This window comes from Danio rerio, chromosome 15 (genome assembly GCF_052040795.2).
Source record: "Danio rerio strain M-AB ecotype USA chromosome 15, GRCz13ab, whole genome shotgun sequence".
In the NCBI taxonomy this organism is placed as follows: Eukaryota; Metazoa; Chordata; class Actinopteri; order Cypriniformes; family Danionidae; genus Danio; species Danio rerio.
In genome coordinates, this window is record NC_141035.1 from 50,460,844 (window position 1) to 50,481,141 (window position 20,298).

A 20,298-nucleotide genomic window follows, 5' to 3' on the forward strand; every position below is an offset into this window, starting at 1 on the left:
CTATTAACTCTGTTAACGTCAACTCTGTTATCATCAGCTGTGTTAATGATTATGAACTGTTAACTATAATGAACACTTATCGTCAACTAGTAAATATTGTCAACTCCATTAACTATCGCAATCTCTGTTAACATCAACTCTGTTAACTATCATTGACCTTGTTAACTTTGACAGTTAATGTCAACTCTGTTAATGTCAACTCTGTTAACTATCAACTCTGTTATCGTCAACTTGGTTTACTAACGTCAACTCTGTTAATTATCATGAACTCTTGATATTGTTAACTCTGTTAATGTCAACTCTGTTAACGATCATGAACTGTTAACTATCATGAACTCTTATCGTCAACTCAAATATCGTCAACTCTCGTTATCGGTAACTATCGTCGACTCTGTTATCGTCAGCTTTGTTAACTATCATTAACTCTGTTATCGTCAACTCGGTTAACCATCAGCAACTCTGTTAACATCAACTCGGTTAACTATTGCCGACTCTGTTAATGTTTACTTTTAACGTCAACTCTTATCATCAACTCTGTTTACTTTCATCAACTTTTAACTATTGTCAACTCTGTTAACGTCAGCTCTATCAATAACTGTGTTAACTGACGTCAACTGTCAAGTATCATCAACTATGTTACAGGTTAAAAAAATGTTAATTATTAATAATAAACTTGTTTAATAATCGTCAAAAGAACCAAAACACTGGATTAAATCGCTCTAATTGCAGTTATTTCATACACAATCCAAACTACATAATAGTGACCCCTATTGGAGACTCACCGGTGGTGGTGCTGTCTCGAGTGCTGGTGTCCTCGGAGCTGATGTACGATCTGTCGTTGTAGGATTTGTGCAAATCGTCATCTTTTTCCTGGAAGAAATCAAACAGAGACTCGACTTCCTTCCTCCCAGAGTCGCCTGCGGAAAAAAAACACACGAAAAACATCAATTAAACTCTGTCGTCATTAGCTCTGTTTCCATTAAAAGATTAAAGCCCAAACTGGAATATGGCATAAAGCATTAGCAATAGAGCAGTGTTTCCATCACATGAGAAACAGAAGAGAAGAAAATAATCAGTTCAGTGATCGTCAGAGGAATGTAGTCGAGTGCTCAATTCTTTTTTTTTTAGTACTAAGCTGAGTTTTTCTTTTTATATTTTAAAAGGATAGTTCACCCAAAAAGGTGAATTCTGTCAGCCTTTACTCTCCTTTTACTTGATTTAAACCTTCTTTAAGTGTTATTTTATGCAATTGTTTTTAATTATTACTATTTTCAATGAATAATGTCCCTCACAAAGTAGCAGAAAGCACAATGAAGCCAATGTTCAAGAGTCTGAACGTTCCAGCATCCATAAACATGAGCGCTTTTACACCCAACGACCATCCGTCCACACTTTCTGTCATCTGTCACTCAGAAAAACACAGTTGGACACAAGTTTCCATCTTTTTCACACAGTTTTCCTTTCCGTATGATGGTGTGACGGCTTTCCAGAAACGCCAGACTGTGTTTCCATTTGTTCACCATCTGTAGAAACACACACACTCACCTTTTGGGCATGTTTTGCAGCAGTGTCCGGGAAGCAGGACCGGATCGTCGCAGGTCGGATCTGGACAGTCCTGTTTCATATTCCTGCAGCTCACTTTCCCGAAAACCTTCCCTCGCCGGCTCCTCTGCTGCTCAGAGACAAAAACACACTCAGGTGAGTCTTGTTTGTTTATTTATTTGCTTATTGAACTTTTTAAATAATGACAAAATAAAAGTACAGACGTCTGAAAAGAAATTCTGAACTTTAATAACATAATAACAATAATGAAATAATTAATTAATCTATAAATAATGTCAATAAATTCAAATTAAACAATAAAAATAACATTTATTCATTAATTTAGCTTTGGCTTAGTCCCTTATTTATCAGGGGTTGCCACAGTGGAATGAACCGCCAACTATACATATGTCAGGGAAACATCCATACACTCTCACATTAACACAATATCGTTTACTACAGCCAATTTAGTTAATCAGTTTGCCTATAGCGCATGTGTTTGGACTGTGGGGGAAACCAGAGCAGCCGGAGGAAACCCACGCCAACATGGGGAGAACATGCAAACTCCAAACAGAAATGCCAACTGGTTCAGTCGAGATCTCGGACTAGCGACTTTCTTGTTGTGAGGCCACAGTGCTAACCACTGAGCCACTGTGTCACCCGTAAAAATAACAATACATTATAATTAAACAGTTTTATTTGTAAAGCAGCTCTACGGAAGACAACTGCGCCATTATATAACAATTTGGATTCAACATGAATTCAGTTTAGATATGGTGTGAATGTTGCAACTCTAAGAACGCAATTCACATACAATATGGATTCAATTCAGTTTCGTCACAATGTGAATGCTGTAAAGTTAATATATTAAACTAAAAAGAAATGATTTGTAAAGCAACTCTACAAAAACAATTCAGATTGAATAAGGATTCAATTCAGTTTAGTTACAGTGTGAATGCTGCAAAGTTAATAATATATTAAACAAAATTTTATTTGTTGAGCAGCTCTAAAAAACAATTCAGACTTAATTTGAATTCAGTTTAGATATGGTGTGAATGTTGCAACTCTATAAATGCAATTCTCATTTTATATGGATTCAATTCAGTTTAGTTACAATATGAATGCTGCAAAGTTAATCATATATTCGAGTTGTAAAGTTTTATTTGTAAAGAAACTCGACAAATTTAGATTCAATATGGATTCAGTTTAGTTTTTTAAAATGTGAATGTAAAGATGCTATCTTGATCAATAATAAAACTAATTTAATTTTATTTGTGCCATTATGTAACAATTGGATTCAATAAGGATTTGGTTTAAAGATGGTGTGAATGTTCCAACTACAGAAGGCAATTCAGATTTAATATGGATTCAGTTCGGTTTACTGTGTGAATGTAAAATATAAACTTAATTATGAAACTAGTTCAAATTTACTTGTAAAACAGCTCTAAAGAAGACAACTGTGCCATTATAACAATATAGATTCAATATGAATTCAGTTATATATAATGTGAATGTTGCAACTCTGAAAGAAGGCAATTCAGATTTAATATGGATTCAAATCAGTTCAGTTACACTGTAAATGTTGCAAAATTCATCAGTTATGTAGCTAATTCAATATTATTCAGTTTAAGTTATTACTATAAAGCAACTCTACAGAAGGCAATTCGAATTCAATATAGATTCAATTCGGATTAGTCACAGTGTGAATGTTGCAAAACTCATCAGTAATGAAAGTAACTTTCAGCTCTACAGAAGACAACTGTGCTATTATACAACTTTTTAGATTAAGTTTAGTCAGGTTTTTACCATAAAGCGACACTACACAAGACAATTTGGATTCAATATGGATTAATTTTAGTTTACAATGTGAATGTAAAATTGCAAACTTGACCAATTATGAAACGAATTCCATTTTATTTGTAACAAAACAACAATTCAGGCTTTCTATGAATTCAATTCAGATATGGTGTGAAGGTTGCAACTGCCAAAAGGCAATTCCTATTTAATATGTATTTAGTTCGGTTTTCTGTGTGAATGTAAAATGCAAACTTAATTAATTTTACTTGTAAAGCAGCTCTACAGAAGACAACTGTGCCATTATATGAGAATTCAGATTTAATATGAATTCAGTTTAGATATGGTGTGAATGTTGCAACTCTACAAGAAGGCAATTCAGATTCAATATGGATTTAGTTCAGTTACACTGTGAATGTTGCAAAAGTCATCAATTATGTAGCTAATTTAATATTATTTGTAAAGCAACTCTACAAAAACAAATCAGATTCAATTTGGATTCAGTTTAGTCTGGTTTTTACTATAAAGTAACACTACAGAAGCAATTTGGATTCACTGTGGATTCAATTAGCTTTAGTAACAGTATGAATGTTGCAGTTTATCAGTTATGAAATCAACTCAATTTTATTTGTAAAGAAGCCATTTGTATACAGATTCAATATGTTTTGATTTTAGATATGGTGTGAATGTTGTAACTCTACAAGCAGGTAATTCACATTCAATATGAATTCAATTCAGTTTAGTTACAGTGTGATTGCTGTAAAGATAATATTACATTAAACCAAAAAAAAAATTGTAAAGCAACTCTAAAAAGACAATTCAGATTCAATATCGATTCAGTTTAGTCAAGTTCTTACTATAAAGCAGGGGTCACCAATCTCAGTCCTGGAGGGCCGATGTCCCTGCTAGGTTTAGCTCCAACTGGCCTCAACACACCTGTCTGAATGTTTCAAGTATACCGAGTAGGACCTTGATTAGCCTGTTCAGGTGTGTTTGATTAGAGTTGGAGCTAAAATCTGCAGGACACCGACCCTCCAGGAACAAGTTTGGTGACCACTGCTATAAAGCAACGCTACAGACGGCAATTTGGATTCAATGTGGCTTTAATTAGCTCTAGTTACAGTGCGATTGTTGCTAAGATATGAAACTTATTCAATTTTATTTGTACAAAATAAAACAAATAATGGTACAAATTTCATTTGTTCCATTATATAACCTTAAGATTCAATATGATTTATATTTAGATATGGTGTGAATGTTGCAACTCTACAAGAAGGTGATTCAGACTCAATATGGATTCAATTCGGTTTTCTGTGTGCATGAATTAGTTTCATACTTGATCAAACTTGCATTTTTACAGTTTTATTCAACCCAAGCTCATTCTGGAAACGTAGCCCCGCGGACGTTTCTGGAGAGCGCGATTTACGTGGCCGGAGGTACGTATGGCCGCGTTTAGTTTTTTCCGAGCGAACACTGCGGGGCGGTGTGACGCCGCTCCGCTCCTCCTCTTCTCGCTCGTCGGCTGACGGCTCGCCTCCGTGTGGAGGGCTTTCCCGCTGTAACCAGTTTGTCCGCTTAGCTCGCAGCATTACGTCGGCGGAGGCCTGGAGGAGGAGGAGCCAGCCACAGGGACGACCGGGATCGAGTCCGGGGATGAGCGGTTCCAGAAATCAGGTAAGATGAAAAACAGAATCCAAAAAATAAGCGCGAGAATGCGGCGAGATCCGAAAACGCGGTCAAAATCAAAGACAAGGGCTTTTGCTTTTTTTAATTTTTCTGGACGGCTTTTGCAAACCGTCGCTTGGGTTTAGGGAAGGAGGTGGAGGAGGAAGAGGAGGGCGGCCGGGTCGCCCGATTGGCCGGCCGCCCGGTCGATCGTTCAGCCAGTCAGTCGGACAGACGGTCGCTCCACAGCGGCCTCCGCCGGCTTTTCACGCGAGAACAGCGCAGCCATGAACGACACGCGCTCCCGAGAGGCGTTCGAGACGCGAAAAAGCGCGCACAGCGGCCTCTTGTGGATTCGCGAAAACAAAAACTCGAATACGTACCTCCCGGGACATATTTCGCGGTCTGCAAAAACGTCTACGTTTCCACAATGAGCCCGGGTTGGTTTTATTTGTAAAGCAGTTCTACAGAAGACAATAACTACAACTATTTGGATTTAATATGAATTCAATTTAGATATGGTGTGAATGTTGCAACTCAGCAGCAGAAGTCAATTCAGATTCAATATAGATTTCAAACTGAACTGTGCACAACTCACCGGCTCACAATGACACATAACGCAGTGCATCACACCAAACGGCTCTCCGAGATCTGGATGCCACGTGTCTTCCAGAGAGTAAAAGCGGCCACCGAAGGAGCAACCTGATTGAGACAATAAACAAAAGCAGCGTGAGACTTTCGAGACGTTTACCCCGCATTTGTGTCTGGAATCGGGAATGTGAACAAATCAGCCTCAAATGGCCCTTTCCCAGCCAAACCGTCAAGAGCACCAACTAAAACGAGTTGTCCTCCAAACGAAATCACATTTGCACATTCCCATGTTTCAGTAACCAAAACATCTCCTCGGCTTTGTTTTGAAGACAGAATGAGAGATTGGAGTAAATTTGGCCTTTATTGCATGTGGAATGAGGTCAGTGATCATCAGTTGCCGTTTACAGCCTGCATTTTATTGAGCGAGACTATTAAACAATTTATTGTTAAGCTAAACACTTTCAAAGACACGCACGTAAACTGTCATATAAGGAGGTACATCATAATAAATGCCCACAGCTTGTGCCATTGCATCAAAGCAATGGTGTTTGTGAGGTTATTAAAGTTTGCATTGATGGTTTTATACAGAATACAGCTTTTTTCTGTGCACGCACCATTAAGTTGGTTCTAATTGAAATCCAAATGGTATTTAAAAGAGATTTAAGTCTTTAAATACCTTTATTAAAACATGAAAAGCTTAACATGCATCTAACGAATAATATAGCAAGTGAAAGATTTAAGATTAAAACACTGTTACGTCATTTCTAAGGTTTTAAATGAGTGTTTTTGATATCTTATACATTGATTATAATTGCAACTTTTTAAGCAAGGCAAGCTTATTAGTTTTGACACCTGATTAAAACCAGGAAAAATGTCTCTGTTTGGAAAAGCACCAGGTCAACATCAATAATGATAATAAATTATAATAATACGCATCAGAACTGACGAATGTAGCTACTAAAGAATCCTTTACAGCTGGGCATTGTGGCATTATTTTTATCTTTTTACTTTTATGCCTTTTAAACACCAGATGCATTTATGTGTTTCTGCAAAACTAGAGATTAAAAGTATTTTCTGGAGGTTTTTGGCTTCAGTTTTTTCATTAGATGCAAGTAAAAAAAATGCAATTGGAACTAAATTGGTATTTTAATATGGTTTTGTAATATGTTATTTTAAAAAAGCATCTGGTTGTTTAAATGCACTTACAGCGAAATGTTTATTATAAAACAATTGTTGAATATATTTTGAAGTTAATAACTGTTATAATTGGTTTCACATTCTGCGACAATGTATGAGTTTCTAATAAACTAGAGATTAACATGTATTTTTTAAAAGTTTTGGCTCCTGCTTTTTACTTCAATACAAATGAAAAGGTTCTAATTAGAAACCAAATGGATTTATTTTTATTATATGCCACTTTAAAAACATCCGATGCTTTAAAGAGCTATAAAATGTATCTTCCAAAAAAACCATAAATCAACTCAAGAACAACTGAAGGATTGAAAAAAAAAAAACTTTTTTGATGTTTTAATCTGTGTCATGTTCTTCAAGTCTGGTTTTATTTTGTTTGTTTTTTCTATTATATAGACACACAAAAAGTGTCTATTTGCTCAAATGAAAAAAATAAATACTACAGTAATTTACAGTAAAAACTAATGTTTTATCTATATTATAGTGAAATACTTGAATTTATTTGTTGTGGTAATTCTATAGTTGCTAATTGGTAATAAAACAACTACAGTCATATAAACAAATTGCCAAAAAATAGACCAGAGATTATTATAGTAAAAATGTAATAGTTAATATCACAGTATGCTGGAGCATTCATTATCAAACAGATGTAAATACTATGCTGTATTTATGTACACTGTAAACCTTAATGTGTCTTAAACAATCAAGTAAAGTTGACTGAACATTACTTAAAATTTTGCTAAAAATATTAGTGAATTTAACTTATATGCAATGAAAAGGCATAAACTTAAGATTTCTAGTGTGGTAAGCACAAAATCGCAATTAATCCTTTGAAAAAAAAAGTTGTTTTAAATGTAGTCTAATTCTAATGTGCAACCTTTTAGTGCAAGGTCTTTTTTTTAATCAATAAACAAGGCTTCATGTATAATTATTTACCATAATGGGAATAAATGGCTCCTTATTTTTCTTTTAAACATTTTTTTTTTTTCAAAGTATATAATTACACACACGGACACACACACTAAACTGAACAGTTTAAGTATAATATACCAAACCGGCAAGTTAAATAAACTTAAATATGCAAGTTTTGGGAGACTCTATCACTCAATAAAATTAAGGCAACGAGTGTACCCAATTAATTTCGTTCAGTCAACTTATTAGGGTTTTCAGTGTAGTTATGTTATTTAAAAGGCATCTGTTGTTTTAAAGACCTGTAACGATATATCTAGATTGAGGTAAAGTTGGTTTTATGTGGAAACTTGTGTCTATATATTGTTTATTATGCTACTTTGAATATTGGATCTGAAATCACATGCAAGTATGACTTTCATCAGCACAATTTATTTGACTGTGAACATTGTTGATAGTCATTGGATGCTAATATGATTTTCCTATTAAGAATTTTCTGATTTTCTGACATTATAATTAAGTAAATAATGTAAATGTGTGAAGATAAAGCCAACTTTACCTCAATCGGTAGAAACTGAAGTATAATACAGTATTTATTACACTTTTTCACTTCACTAATACTACAGAATGCTGGAGCGTACATTATTAAAGAGCTGTAAATACTATACAGAATAATACACTGCACTATAGCTAAATAGATATACTTATAGCTATGTTTTTTAAAAGGCATCTGTTGTTTTAAATGTAAACCTAGCTTCCTAATAACAATATAGATGAGGTAAAGCTGGTTTCATGTGAAATCTTGTGTCAGTGTCTATATTGTTTATTACACTACTTTAAATACTGGGTCTGAAATCACATGCAAGTATGACTTAAAAACAACATTAGCACTATTTATTTAACCGTGAACAATGTTGATTGTCATTAACTACTAACATGAATTTGCAAATAATACTTCTTTTCTGGCATTATATTATTAAGTACAAAGTCCAAATATGTGAAGATAAAGCCAACTTTACCTCAAAAGAGTAGAAACTAAAGTATAATACAGTATTACACTTTACCTCTTCACTATAGAAAATATTTCAGTATGCTAACTATATTTATATAGTTATTTTAAAGCATCTGTTTTTTAAAGATAACCCCAAATTACAATATAGCTAGCTACAAACTCAAGAGCACAGTCTAAAACTTGTAAAAGGAAGCTGTACTGTACTTTGTAGGTTACAGTATTGTTATATAAGGTTGTTTTTCCTCTCTTACCGGATAATCCTTTGGAAATCATGGGTTCTCTCTCGGGCTGGATGGGCAGCGCGGGTGTCTTGAGTCTCGATCCGTGCACAGATGCGATAATAACGGACAGCAGAATCCACAGCAGCCCCTCCATCATCCACACCACCTTCAACTCCTCAGACAAACACTATCGCTACTAATACTGCACAGATCGACAATATTCTCTCAGAAAGTGTAGTTCGGCGAGTTCTGGAGCTCTGACTGAAGTTTTCTGCGTGTATGTACCGTTTTGTAGTGTCGGTGCGCGATCTGCGTTTGCGCGTTTGCTCTAACGGTTCCCATTTTTATACGGCGCTCGTAAAGGGGGCGTGATGGGGGCGTGGCTTTGATGGCCAGAACATCACCTGCGAGTATTGATTTAATACACATTCACTAACACACACACACACACACACACACACAGCAATGAAACACACGCTTGTCTATTGAACCAGATGAGTTCAGTTCTCAAAAATATGATGGATATTTATTATAAAATATGAAAAAATTCAAAACATGACATTATTTTATCCCATGAACAGCATTATTGTACAGTTTTAGTATCATTCATTCATTTTCCTTTAGCTTAGTCCCTTTATTAATCAAGGGTCAGAATGAACCACCAACTATTCCGGCATATGTTTTACACAGCGGATGCCCTTCCAACTGCAACCCAGTACTGGAAAATACCCATAGACACTCATTCACACACACACATACACTACGGCCAGTTTAGTTGATCAATTCCCCTATAGCGCATGTGTTTGGACTGTGGGGGAAACCGAAGCACATGGAGGAAACCCACGCCAACTCGGGGAGAACATGCAAACTCCACACAGAAATGCCTACTGACCCAGCTGGGACTTGAAACAGAGACCTTCCTGCTGAGGCCACAGTGCTAATCACTGAGCCACCGTGTCATCTTGTGTGTAACTAATTCTAGTTTTTATAGTTAATGAGGTTTACAAATATGGACAAGCTCAATGTTGAGTCAAAATAAGGACAAATTCAACCACTGGGTTAAATTTGGCCCTTTTTTCTATTCTGATTTGAGTTGAAATAACCCAGCATTATTACGGTCTAAAAATTTACCTAAAAGTGGAAAAGTGCAGCTTAAATGCTGATGGAATGGACTTAAAGGCTATTTGTTGATTATTTCATCTTAAACAATAATGGGTTGTTTTAAAACAAATATGGGTCAAACCTAGCAATGAGTCAAAATACGGACAAACTCAACCATTGGATTAAATTTGGTCATTTTCTTTTAAACTTTGGGTTGAAATAAACCAGCATGTTTTGATCAGTCATGTACAAACCCAAATGCTGAGTCAAATACATTTTATTCAAAAGTCAACCCAAATGGTTGCAATAACCCAGCATTTTCAGAGTATAAAATGTGTCAGAATGAGGAAAAGTGCAACTTAAATAAAAAAATAATCACTGGCTCTTTAACAAATACTGGGTTGTTTTAACCCAAATATGGACAATCCCAGCGTTAAGTTAAAATATTGACAAACTCTACCTGTGGGTTAAATTTGGGCTTTCTTCCCAATTTGGGGTTAATTAAACCAACATTTTTTATCAAATATTGACAAACTCAAATGTTGGGTTAAATACATTTTATAAAAAAAAATAATAACCCAAATTGGAATTGTCTTCGGCCAACATAGGATTGAAATAACCCAGCATATTTTAGGGTCTAATATGTCTCAGAATGAGGAAAAGTGCAGCAAAAACTAAAATTTATTGTAAAAAAAGTATGGGTTGTTTTAACCTAAATATAGGTAAAACCAGGTATTGATTCAAAAATGGACAAATTCAGTCACTGGGTTAAATTGGGCCCTTTTTTCTAATTTGGGTTGAAATAACCCAGCATTTCTAAACTCGAAAAATGTGTCAGAATGAGGAAAGTGTAGCTTAAATAATGCAGAAGTGAAAATAAAGGGTATTCATTGGCTTTTTCTCTCTAAGAAAATGCTGTGTCAATTTACCACAAATATGGGTTATATCTAGCATTGAGTCAAAATATATGGACAAACTCATTGGGTTAAATTCGGGCCTTTTTCCTAATGTGGGATTAAATAAACCAGCATCTTCTTTTATCAAATATGGACAAACCCAAATATTGGGTTAAACCAACATAGGGTTGAAATAACCCAGAATTGTTTAGAGTCTAAAATGTGTCAGAAGGAAGAAAAGTACAACTTAATGCAGGAGAAATGAAAATAAAGGCTGTTGATTGGCTTTTCTCCTGGGTTGTTTTACACAAATATGGGTCAAACCTTGGGACATTGGATTTGACCAACATAGCTATGAAATAACCCAACATTTTAGGGTCTAAAAATGTGTTAGAAAGTGGAAAAGTGCAGCTTAAGTGCTGGAGAAATTATATGTTGTTTGGCTCTTTCGCTCCAAAAATACTTGGCCATTTTAACAGAGATATGGGTCGAACATAGCATTGAGTCAAAATATAAACCGTATCAATATCAACCGTTAGGTTAAATTTGGCTCTTTTTCTAATTTGTGTCAGAATTAGGAACTATAATGAAAATAAAGGTTATTTGTTGATTCGTTAATGCTAAAAATGCTGGGTTGTTTTAACCCAAAAATGGGTCAAACCTAGAGTCAAAATATGGACTAACTCAGATTTGGGCCTTTTCTTAAATCTAAATAAACAAGCCTTTTTAGCTTCAAAAATGTGTCAGAAAGTGTAAAAGTGCAGCTTAAATGTTGCAAAAATGTAATTATTTGCTGATTCTTTCACTGTAAAAATGCTGGGTCATTTTAACCTAAATATGTGTTGAGTCGAAATATGGATATTAGGTTAAATTTGGCCCATTTTGCTAATTTGTGTTGAAATAAGCCACCATTTTATGTATTTACAGTGTGTGTGTGTGTGTGTGTGTGTGTGTGTGTGTGTGTGTGTGTGTGTGTGTGCGTGCATGCTCTTCATTTGAATGCGCTGGAAGCTCCATCAGCCCCCTGCTTAAATCAAAGGCTGAGCAGGAGTCCTTTCTTCCTCTGCACTTCCTACACAAGAAACCCCCTGAATGCATGAGAAGAACCAGGCTCTTTCTTTCAGCAGAACAATGACAGTTCTCTAGGAACCAAAAGCAATTATATTTCCCTCACTAGGACAAACTCTTGATGACGAGGAGAAACTCGGCCACTTTTGAAGTGAAAAGCGAGCCCTCACAGAATCATACAGAGTTCATGTATGACTTTCATCTCATTAACCTCAAAAGATCAAGGCTTTTGTTGTTTGCTAATTGATTTCCTTTACAAATAATAGATGTTTTTGATGTTGCTTTTTGATTAACGCAGAGTATAGGCTAGAAGTGGAGTTTATTTACATTTAAATTTGTTAAATTTGTAAATTTGTTATGTAAAAGTAATTAGTTAAGTTGTTTATTAATTAGCTACCACTAAAAAATCCTGGTTGCCTTCAATTTTTAAGCTTAATCTAATTGACCCTATAAGTCCATTGAACTTATGTATATTATTTTAGTATAACACAATATTTATCTATCTATCTATCTATCTATCTATCTATCTATCTATCTATCTATCTATCTATCTATCTATCTATCTATATATATATATATAAGTAACTTATTATTATGCTGTTATGTTAAACTGACTTAAAACAGCTCGCTTAACTCATAAATTTAAGTTAGAACATGATTAACTTAATGTAATAATTTACAATGACCTAAAAACATGAAGTCACAACTAATTGATCGTATTTTTACAGTGTAGGGTTAAAAAAATTACAAATAAAATAAACAAAAAATATTTATTTGATTATTTTTAACAAATTATTTTTTAAATCAAACACTACTTAAATTAGATTTAAAAATGTAAAAATAAGCAATTAAATAACATAAAATTTCTCAAATTAAAATGCGGAAAACTGTATAGGTATATCTACTAAAAAGAAATATTAAGATATTTTTTAAAATCATTAAAATAACACTACAAAAAACTATAGGTATGTGTACTAATTTAAAATAAGAAATAAAATACTAAAACCAAAATGAGAACAACAATATAGGCATTTTACTAATTAAAAATACGAAATGTAACCCCAAAACTTTAACTAAATTAATTAAATTAAAAATGTAAACCTATATTTATATTAATTTACACTAAATTTATAATTAAAATATAATGAATAAAATCGCTAAAGCTCATTTTTTAGAAAGAGAAAAGGGGAAAACAACAATCAAATCTAATTATCAAAACTCCAGTAGTCGCTGATGCTAGTTGTAATGGGTTAAATCAGGTGGAAATAGCTCTTTAAGATAACAATCGCAGATTAACGCTGTTTACAATGCTAGATAACATCAGTCGGAAACAAATCTCGACATTTTCCCTTCAAACTCCAACAACCACAACAATAAAAGCAATAAAATAATAATAATACACTCAACAGAATGATGTGTTGTTGTAACCCAACACTGGGTCGAAAAGTGTTATTTAAAATAGCTTACATATAAAAATCAACCGAACTGATAGGCTAAGACAACCCAGCATTTTTAGACTGTAAAAATAATAGCCTAATAATAATAATACACTCCATGTTAATAATGTTGTTATTCGACTATATTTATTATTATTACACTAAATAAGGTTGGGTCAAATGGACAAACGAAACTGAAATGTATAATTTTATTAAATTATGCCTACATTTAAACGAGAATTTTTAACACAAAGTTGGATTACGACAACTCAATATGTTAACGATGACAATAATTGATAACAATAATAAACAGGCCTATAATGATAATAGATTTTGTAGATCGTGTTGGAGGGTCTTCCCTGTCTCTGTGTGAGTGATTATGGGGTCATTTCCCCTCAGCAGGGTTTGAAAGGCTCTAAATGATTGCGGATAATGGAATAATAAAATAACAAACTAATAAAAAGCGTCCGAAAGCGCGGAGCGGCCCGTATTACAGTGGATCCGGAAAGCTGCGGTTCCCCGCGGGCCCGCATGCAGATGTTAAACGCGCCTATTGAGCCACTATACATGAGAAAGACGAGCGCAATAAAGTCCAGCGGGGAGCGAGGGTGAACACAGGACACACACACTGATATTCAACTTGTTCTCATTTCACTCTCACATTAGATTAGAAATATGCTACACCACGTAGCCATATTGTCTTCAGGAAACTCCTAAAGCTGATTTTCGCGCGCGCGGGCTTTTACTCAATGAAGGCGCGGTACACTTTTACCCTTAATTAGCCGTTTTCCCCATTTTGTTAAGTTTTTTCCTTCATGTATGCTGTTGAATTGTGTTACTATGTAGTACTTACTATGTCTACTATGAGACCTTGCTCAACTTTTAATGCTGAAAAGTTAAATTTTTAATAGTCATTTTTAATATAAGTGCTATTTTGTTTGGACTGTTGTTGTAGGCGCGAAATGGAGGCGCGAAAGCCTCGTAATAAACTGCCATTAACATTTATGTTATTTAAAAATTTCTGCTAAATATAGTTTTTATACAATATACGGTTTACTATGTCATTAAAAGTCACTTTGGTAAGTTTTAACACCTGAAGTCGACATATATCATTCATAACAGCAAATAAACTAACAAAAAAAGTTTTTCCATTGTAGGAGTATCTAATACATTTTTTAAATTAGTTGTAATATATTTTATGTAAGTGATACAGACCTAATGTGCAGAATATGCTGAATGTTTTAAGGGTTTATTCTGTGATAACCACCATTCTGACTGTATATTATACCAATTATTACAGCCCTACATGCCACAAAACTAAACCAATAGACACAAAACTAGAGGGTTAATAATTTACACTAACTCTTTAATCAAATGTAAAAGGGGAAGAGGCTAAAATAAGGGAACATTTATTTTAAATGAAGGCTATTTGTTGATTCTTTTCTTGTAAGAAAAAATGCTGCGTCACTTTAACACAAATATGGGTGAAACATTGAGTCAAAATATAGACAAACACAACCATTGTGTTAAATAAACCAGAAAAAAATGTGTCGGAAAGAGGAAAAGTGTTGCTCAAATGCTGGAGAAATAAAAATAGAAACTATTCATTGATTTTATTTTCATTCTAAATAAATATTGAGTCATTTTAACATTTTAAAACTCAAACATTGAATTAAATTTGGGGCTTTTCCATAATTTGGGTTGAAATAACTTAGTATTAGAGTCTAAAAATGTGTCAGAATTAGCACAAAAAAGGCTATTCGTTGATTCTTCTAAAAAAAACAGTTTGGTCGTTTCAACCCAAATATGGATAATCTCTAACATTTGCGCTAAATTGGGTGCTTTTCTAATTTAGGTTGAAATAACTTAGCATTAGAGTCTAAAAAATCTGTCAGAATTAGGAGCTATAATGAAAATAAAAGCTATTTGTTGATTCTTCTTAAAATTGTTGGGTTGTTTTAACCCATTATGGGTCAAACCCAGTGCTGGGCCTTTTTAATTTGCGTTGAAATTTGAAGAATTTTTAGGGTAAAAAATGTGTCATAAAGAGGAAAAGTGCTGCTTAAATGTGGGAAATTAGATTATTTGTTGATTCTTTTACTGTAAAAATGCTGGGTCGTTTTAACCTTAATATGGGTCAAAGAAATATGGCTGGATGCAGCTTACTTGTATTATTATTAAATTATAATCGCTTGTTATGGAAAAACATCTCATAATTTGACTATTCCGAGTCAATGTGCGCTGTGAAATGATTAGCAACAAACGCATTTTATTACTATATTGTTTTATATGTGCATGCATTTTATTTCTGGTAAACGATTATGAATTTATCATTGTAAAAAAATATTTGGATGGATTAAATGTTTTGGTTGAGTAAAAAAACTGTAAGACATTTTAGGTTAAATTAAATGTATCTAAACAGCGTAATAAAAATGGTTTGTTTTTTTCTATACATTTTAAAGATTCTTTTGCACAATATATCATATTTATATATAATACACACTTTATTTTTATAATGCATATAATGATAACAAATTTAACTTTTTCGTCCACATTTTATAGTTATGCATTGTATTTTATGTTTTTAAAATAAAATGCATGCATTTTTCTATACTTTATTTATAAAATTATTTTTTTTTTTACAAATTATGTAAAAACATTATTTTACCATTTATAATGCATGGAATAATACTTTTTTGCAATGCAATCGAAGGTGTAATGAATGAACGTTTCTTTCTTTGTCTATTTTGCATATAATGACTACATTTCAGTAATGGAGTTTCTCACCGTCATAGATGTGTGTGTGTGTTCGTATGTGTGTGTGTTATATAGTCTCATTATGCTCCGTTAACAGACATGTGAGACAGAACTAAACATCACAATATACACAGCAAATGGCCTGTGTGTGTATTAGCGTTTCCGAAATGAGTTCACAGGTACACACGAGGTGCTTTGGGTGTGCGTTGACACTAATGGCGCTTCACACCTGCGCGCGCATCCGCTGAGAATGGGAACCGATCAGCAGTCGATCATGGGCTCTTTGCATTTCATCATGAGGTGATAACAGATGATGTTATGAAGTCGCTCTCAGGCAAAAGCCGAAAGGAACCTCACCTTATAATGAGAGTCGAGCTGTCAGTGAGTGTTTATTCAGATTTAAGAGTTTCTATCTTTCGCTGGGCTGAAGAAATCTGACTATAGCTGAAATACTAGCATACAAGACAGCGCTATTGTTTCATTCTCAACTAGTAAGCTTTTGGCCAGCGGAGAAATTAAAATGGTCGTGCCCAACTGAGTCTGGTTCTCTCAAGGTTTTTTTTCTTCACTCTCATCAGGTGAAGTTTTTTTTCCCTCTCCGCTGTCGCCACTGCCTCGCATGGTTCAGGATTGGTAGAGCTACGCATCGATGAATTTGCTCTTCAGTGTTTGAACTCTCAGTAATGATTAAATCACACTGAACTGAGCTAAACTGAACTGAACTGAACTTAAACACTAAAACCTGAACCACACTGTTCCAGTTACTGAACCACACTGTTCCAGTTACTATGACCATTTATGTGAAGCTGCTTTGACACAATCTACATTGTAAAAGCGCTATACAAATAAAGCTGAATTGAATTGAATTGAATTGAATTAAGTGTCATATAGTCATCCAGGACCAACACAAGAAAAACTACAGAGTCATTTATAAGAAAATCTTTAGTGTTTTTAATCGTATTATTGTAAAATACTTGAAATAATCTGCTGTGGGGATTTTATAATTGCTATGGTAACACAACAAATGTAGAATATAATCTGTTGTGGTGATTCAACAGTTGCCATGGTAACGCATCAAATATAGTATATGATCTGTTGTGTTGATTCTATAGTTGCTATGGTAACGCATCATATGTAGTATATGATCTGTTGTGGTGACATATGGTTGCTATGGTAACAACTTTAGTAACTGATTTGTTGGGGTGATTCTATAGTTGCTATGGTAACAACAACTTCAGTAACTCATTTGTTCGGGTGATTCTACAGTTGCTATGGTAACGCATCAAATATAGTATATGATCTGTTGTGGTGACATAGTTGCTATGGTAACTACTTTAGGAACTGATTTGTTGGGGTGATTCTATTGTTGCTATGGTAAAAACAAATTCAGTAACTGATTTGTTGGGGTGATTCTACAGTTGCTATGGTAACGCATCAAATATGGTATATGATCTGTTGTGGTGATTCTATAGTTGCTATGGTAACGCATCAAATATAGCATATGATCTGTTGTGATTCTACAGTTGCTATGGTAACACATCAAATGTAGTATATGATCTGTTGTGGTGATTCTACATTTACTATGGTAACGACAACTTTAGTAATTGATCTGTTGTGGTGACATATAGTTGCTATGGTAACAACTTTATTAACTGATTTGTTGGGGTGATTCTATAGTTGCTATGGTAACAACAATTTTACTAACTGATTTGTTGGGGTAATTCTACAGTTTCTATGGTAACACAACAACTTTAGTAACTGATTTGTTGGGGTGATTCTATAGTTACTATGGTAACAACAACTTTAGTAACTGATTTTTGTGATTCTATAGTTGCTATGGTAACACGACAACTATAGTAACTGATTTGTTGTGATTCTAAAGTTGCTACGGTAACAACTTTAATAACTTATTTGTTGGGGTGATTCTACAGTTGCTATAGTAACACAGCAACTTTAGTACTTAATCTGTTGTGGTGATTCTACTGGTAACAACAACTTTAGTAACTGATTTGTTGTGATTCTACAGTTGCTATGGCAACACAACAACTTTAGTAATTGATCTGTGGTGGTGATTCTACAGTTGCTACAGTTGGTAACACCTACAGTAATATAAACAAATGACCAAATGTTGTTTTATAGGGTATGTTACGCTACAATACACCACAGTTTACTGTATACTAAAAAACTAAATGTACTTATTAAATGTACTGAATGTACCAGTTCACTATAGTTAATACTACAGTATGCTGGAGCATTCATTACTGTACAGTATAGCCTATTACTAATTAATATATTGTACTTGACTGTATGGTTACAAAAAACTATTATTTACCTTCATTTTTCATTTTACGTTAAATGGGCAATTTAAATCAAATGATAATTGCGTAGAGCGAGCTAAAATAAACATGTGATGACTATGAAATGTTTTGGAATGATTCAGAACCATGGTGTATATTAATATTGCCCTATAATAAATGAGAACCGTGGTAATTATCCTTCATTCTCTAGGGCTGCATGGTGGCACAGTGGGTAGCACGTTCGCCTCGCAGCAGGAAGGTCGCAGGTTCGAGCCTCGGCTGGGTCAGTTGGCGTTTCTGTGTGAAGTTTGCATGTTCTCCCTGCGTTTGTGTGGGTTTCCTTCGGGAAACAGTCCAAAGACATGTGGTACAGGTGAAATGAGTAGGCTAAATTGTCCATAGTGTATGTGTGTGAATGGGTGTGCATGAATGTTTCCCAGTGATGGGTTGCAGCTGAAAGGGCATCCCCTGCGTAAAACATATGCTGGATAAGTTGCTGGTTCATTCCGCTGTGGCGACCCCTGGTTAATAAAGGGACTAAGCCGAAAAGAAAATGAATGAATAAAAACATTCTCTGAGCTTCAGTAAAATTTTAGTTGTACTCAACACACACATATACACAGAGAAAAGCAAACACACACACACACACACACACACACACACACACACCTGAGCCTGTTTGCATTTCCAGCAGCATTTGCTGTGAGCAGGCTTTCTCTGGTCGTTTTCCAGGGTGATAATGGAATAATATGTGGAACAGATGAAGCTCGCACCTCACTAACAGACAGAAGTACTCATTTAATGTGCAAATGTGCGCACAATTAACCCTGCAGTGAGACAGAGGACCCCCACATGGTGGACTGAAGACACTGCGTTTGTTTTCTCACCTTGCCGGGGAAGAAGAGTTTGGGTTTTAATCTCTTTAAAAGAGCATTGTTGGATTCGTCTGATCAAAATCACGGTAAAAATCTTGAAATATTATTACTCTTCATTATACCTGTCTTCTGTGTGCATATAGCGGAGTGTAATTTATATCTGTGATGAAAAGCTGAATTTTAGCATCACTACTGCAGTCTTCACAGTCACATGATCCTTCAGAAATCAATATAATAGATTATAGTATAAAATAATTTACAAAAAATGTTTTTGATAAATGATATATGCCACTTTATTAGGTACACCTCACTAGTACCGGGTTGGACCCCCTTTTGACTTCAGAACTGTCTAATTCCTTCGTGGCAGAGATTCAGCAAGCTACTGGAAATATTCCTCAGAGATTTTGCTCCATATTGTCATGATAGCATCACACAGTTGCTGCAGATTTGTCGGCTGCACATCCATGATGCCAATCTCCCGTTCCACCACATCCCAAAGCCGCTCTATTGGATTGAGCTCTGCTGACTGTGGAGGCCATTTGAGTGCAGTGAACTCATCGTCATGTTCAAGAAACCAGTCTGAGATGATTGAGCTTTATGACATGCTGCGTTATCCTGCTGGAAGTAGCCATCAGAAGATGGAGACACTGTGCTCATAAAGGGATGGACATGGTCAGCAGCAATACTCAGGTAGGCTGTGGCGTTGATGCTCAATTGGTACTAATGCACCCAAAGAAAATCTCCCCCACACCATTACACCACCACCACCAGCCTGAACCGCTGATACAAGGCAGGATGATCCATGCTTTCATGCTGTTGAGGCCAAATTGTGAGCCGAGCATCCGAATGTGTGAGCAGAAATGGAGACTCATCAGAGCAGCAACGTTTCTCCAATCTTCTATTGTCCAGTTTTGGTGAGTCTGTGTGAATTGTAGCCTCAGTG

General features: G+C 34.8%; 1 protein-coding gene and 1 long non-coding RNA gene across 3 annotated transcripts in view; one reads left to right on the plus strand and one right to left on the minus strand.

The window, feature by feature from the left end:
- The window catches only part of chrd (chordin), a 33,941-nt gene extending 24,697 nt beyond the window's left edge, over positions 1-9,244 (minus strand). Inside the window, exons 1-4 of one of the 2 annotated variants that reach the window (XR_015508336.1) lie at positions 8,956-9,244; positions 5,600-5,703; positions 1,546-1,672; positions 783-917 (exon numbers count right to left, since the gene is read on the minus strand). Coding sequence is in view for 1 of the 2 variants with exons in the window: in NM_130973.4 (NP_571048.3) it covers positions 783-917; positions 1,546-1,672; positions 5,600-5,703; positions 8,956-9,082 (493 nt within the window). In the remaining variant the exon portion in view is untranslated. The remainder of the gene's footprint in view (positions 1-782; positions 918-1,545; positions 1,673-5,599; positions 5,704-8,955) is intronic. The other variant, NM_130973.4, reaches the window with a different exon arrangement.
- Positions 9,245-15,776: 6,532 nt separating this feature from the next.
- On the plus strand, positions 15,777-20,086 carry LOC147833803 (uncharacterized). The gene is made up of 4 exons (XR_015510034.1): positions 15,777-16,678; positions 17,065-17,266; positions 17,476-18,217; positions 18,273-20,086. It is a non-coding gene; the product is annotated as an uncharacterized LOC147833803 (long non-coding RNA).
- The last annotated feature ends 212 nt before the right edge of the window (positions 20,087-20,298 follow it).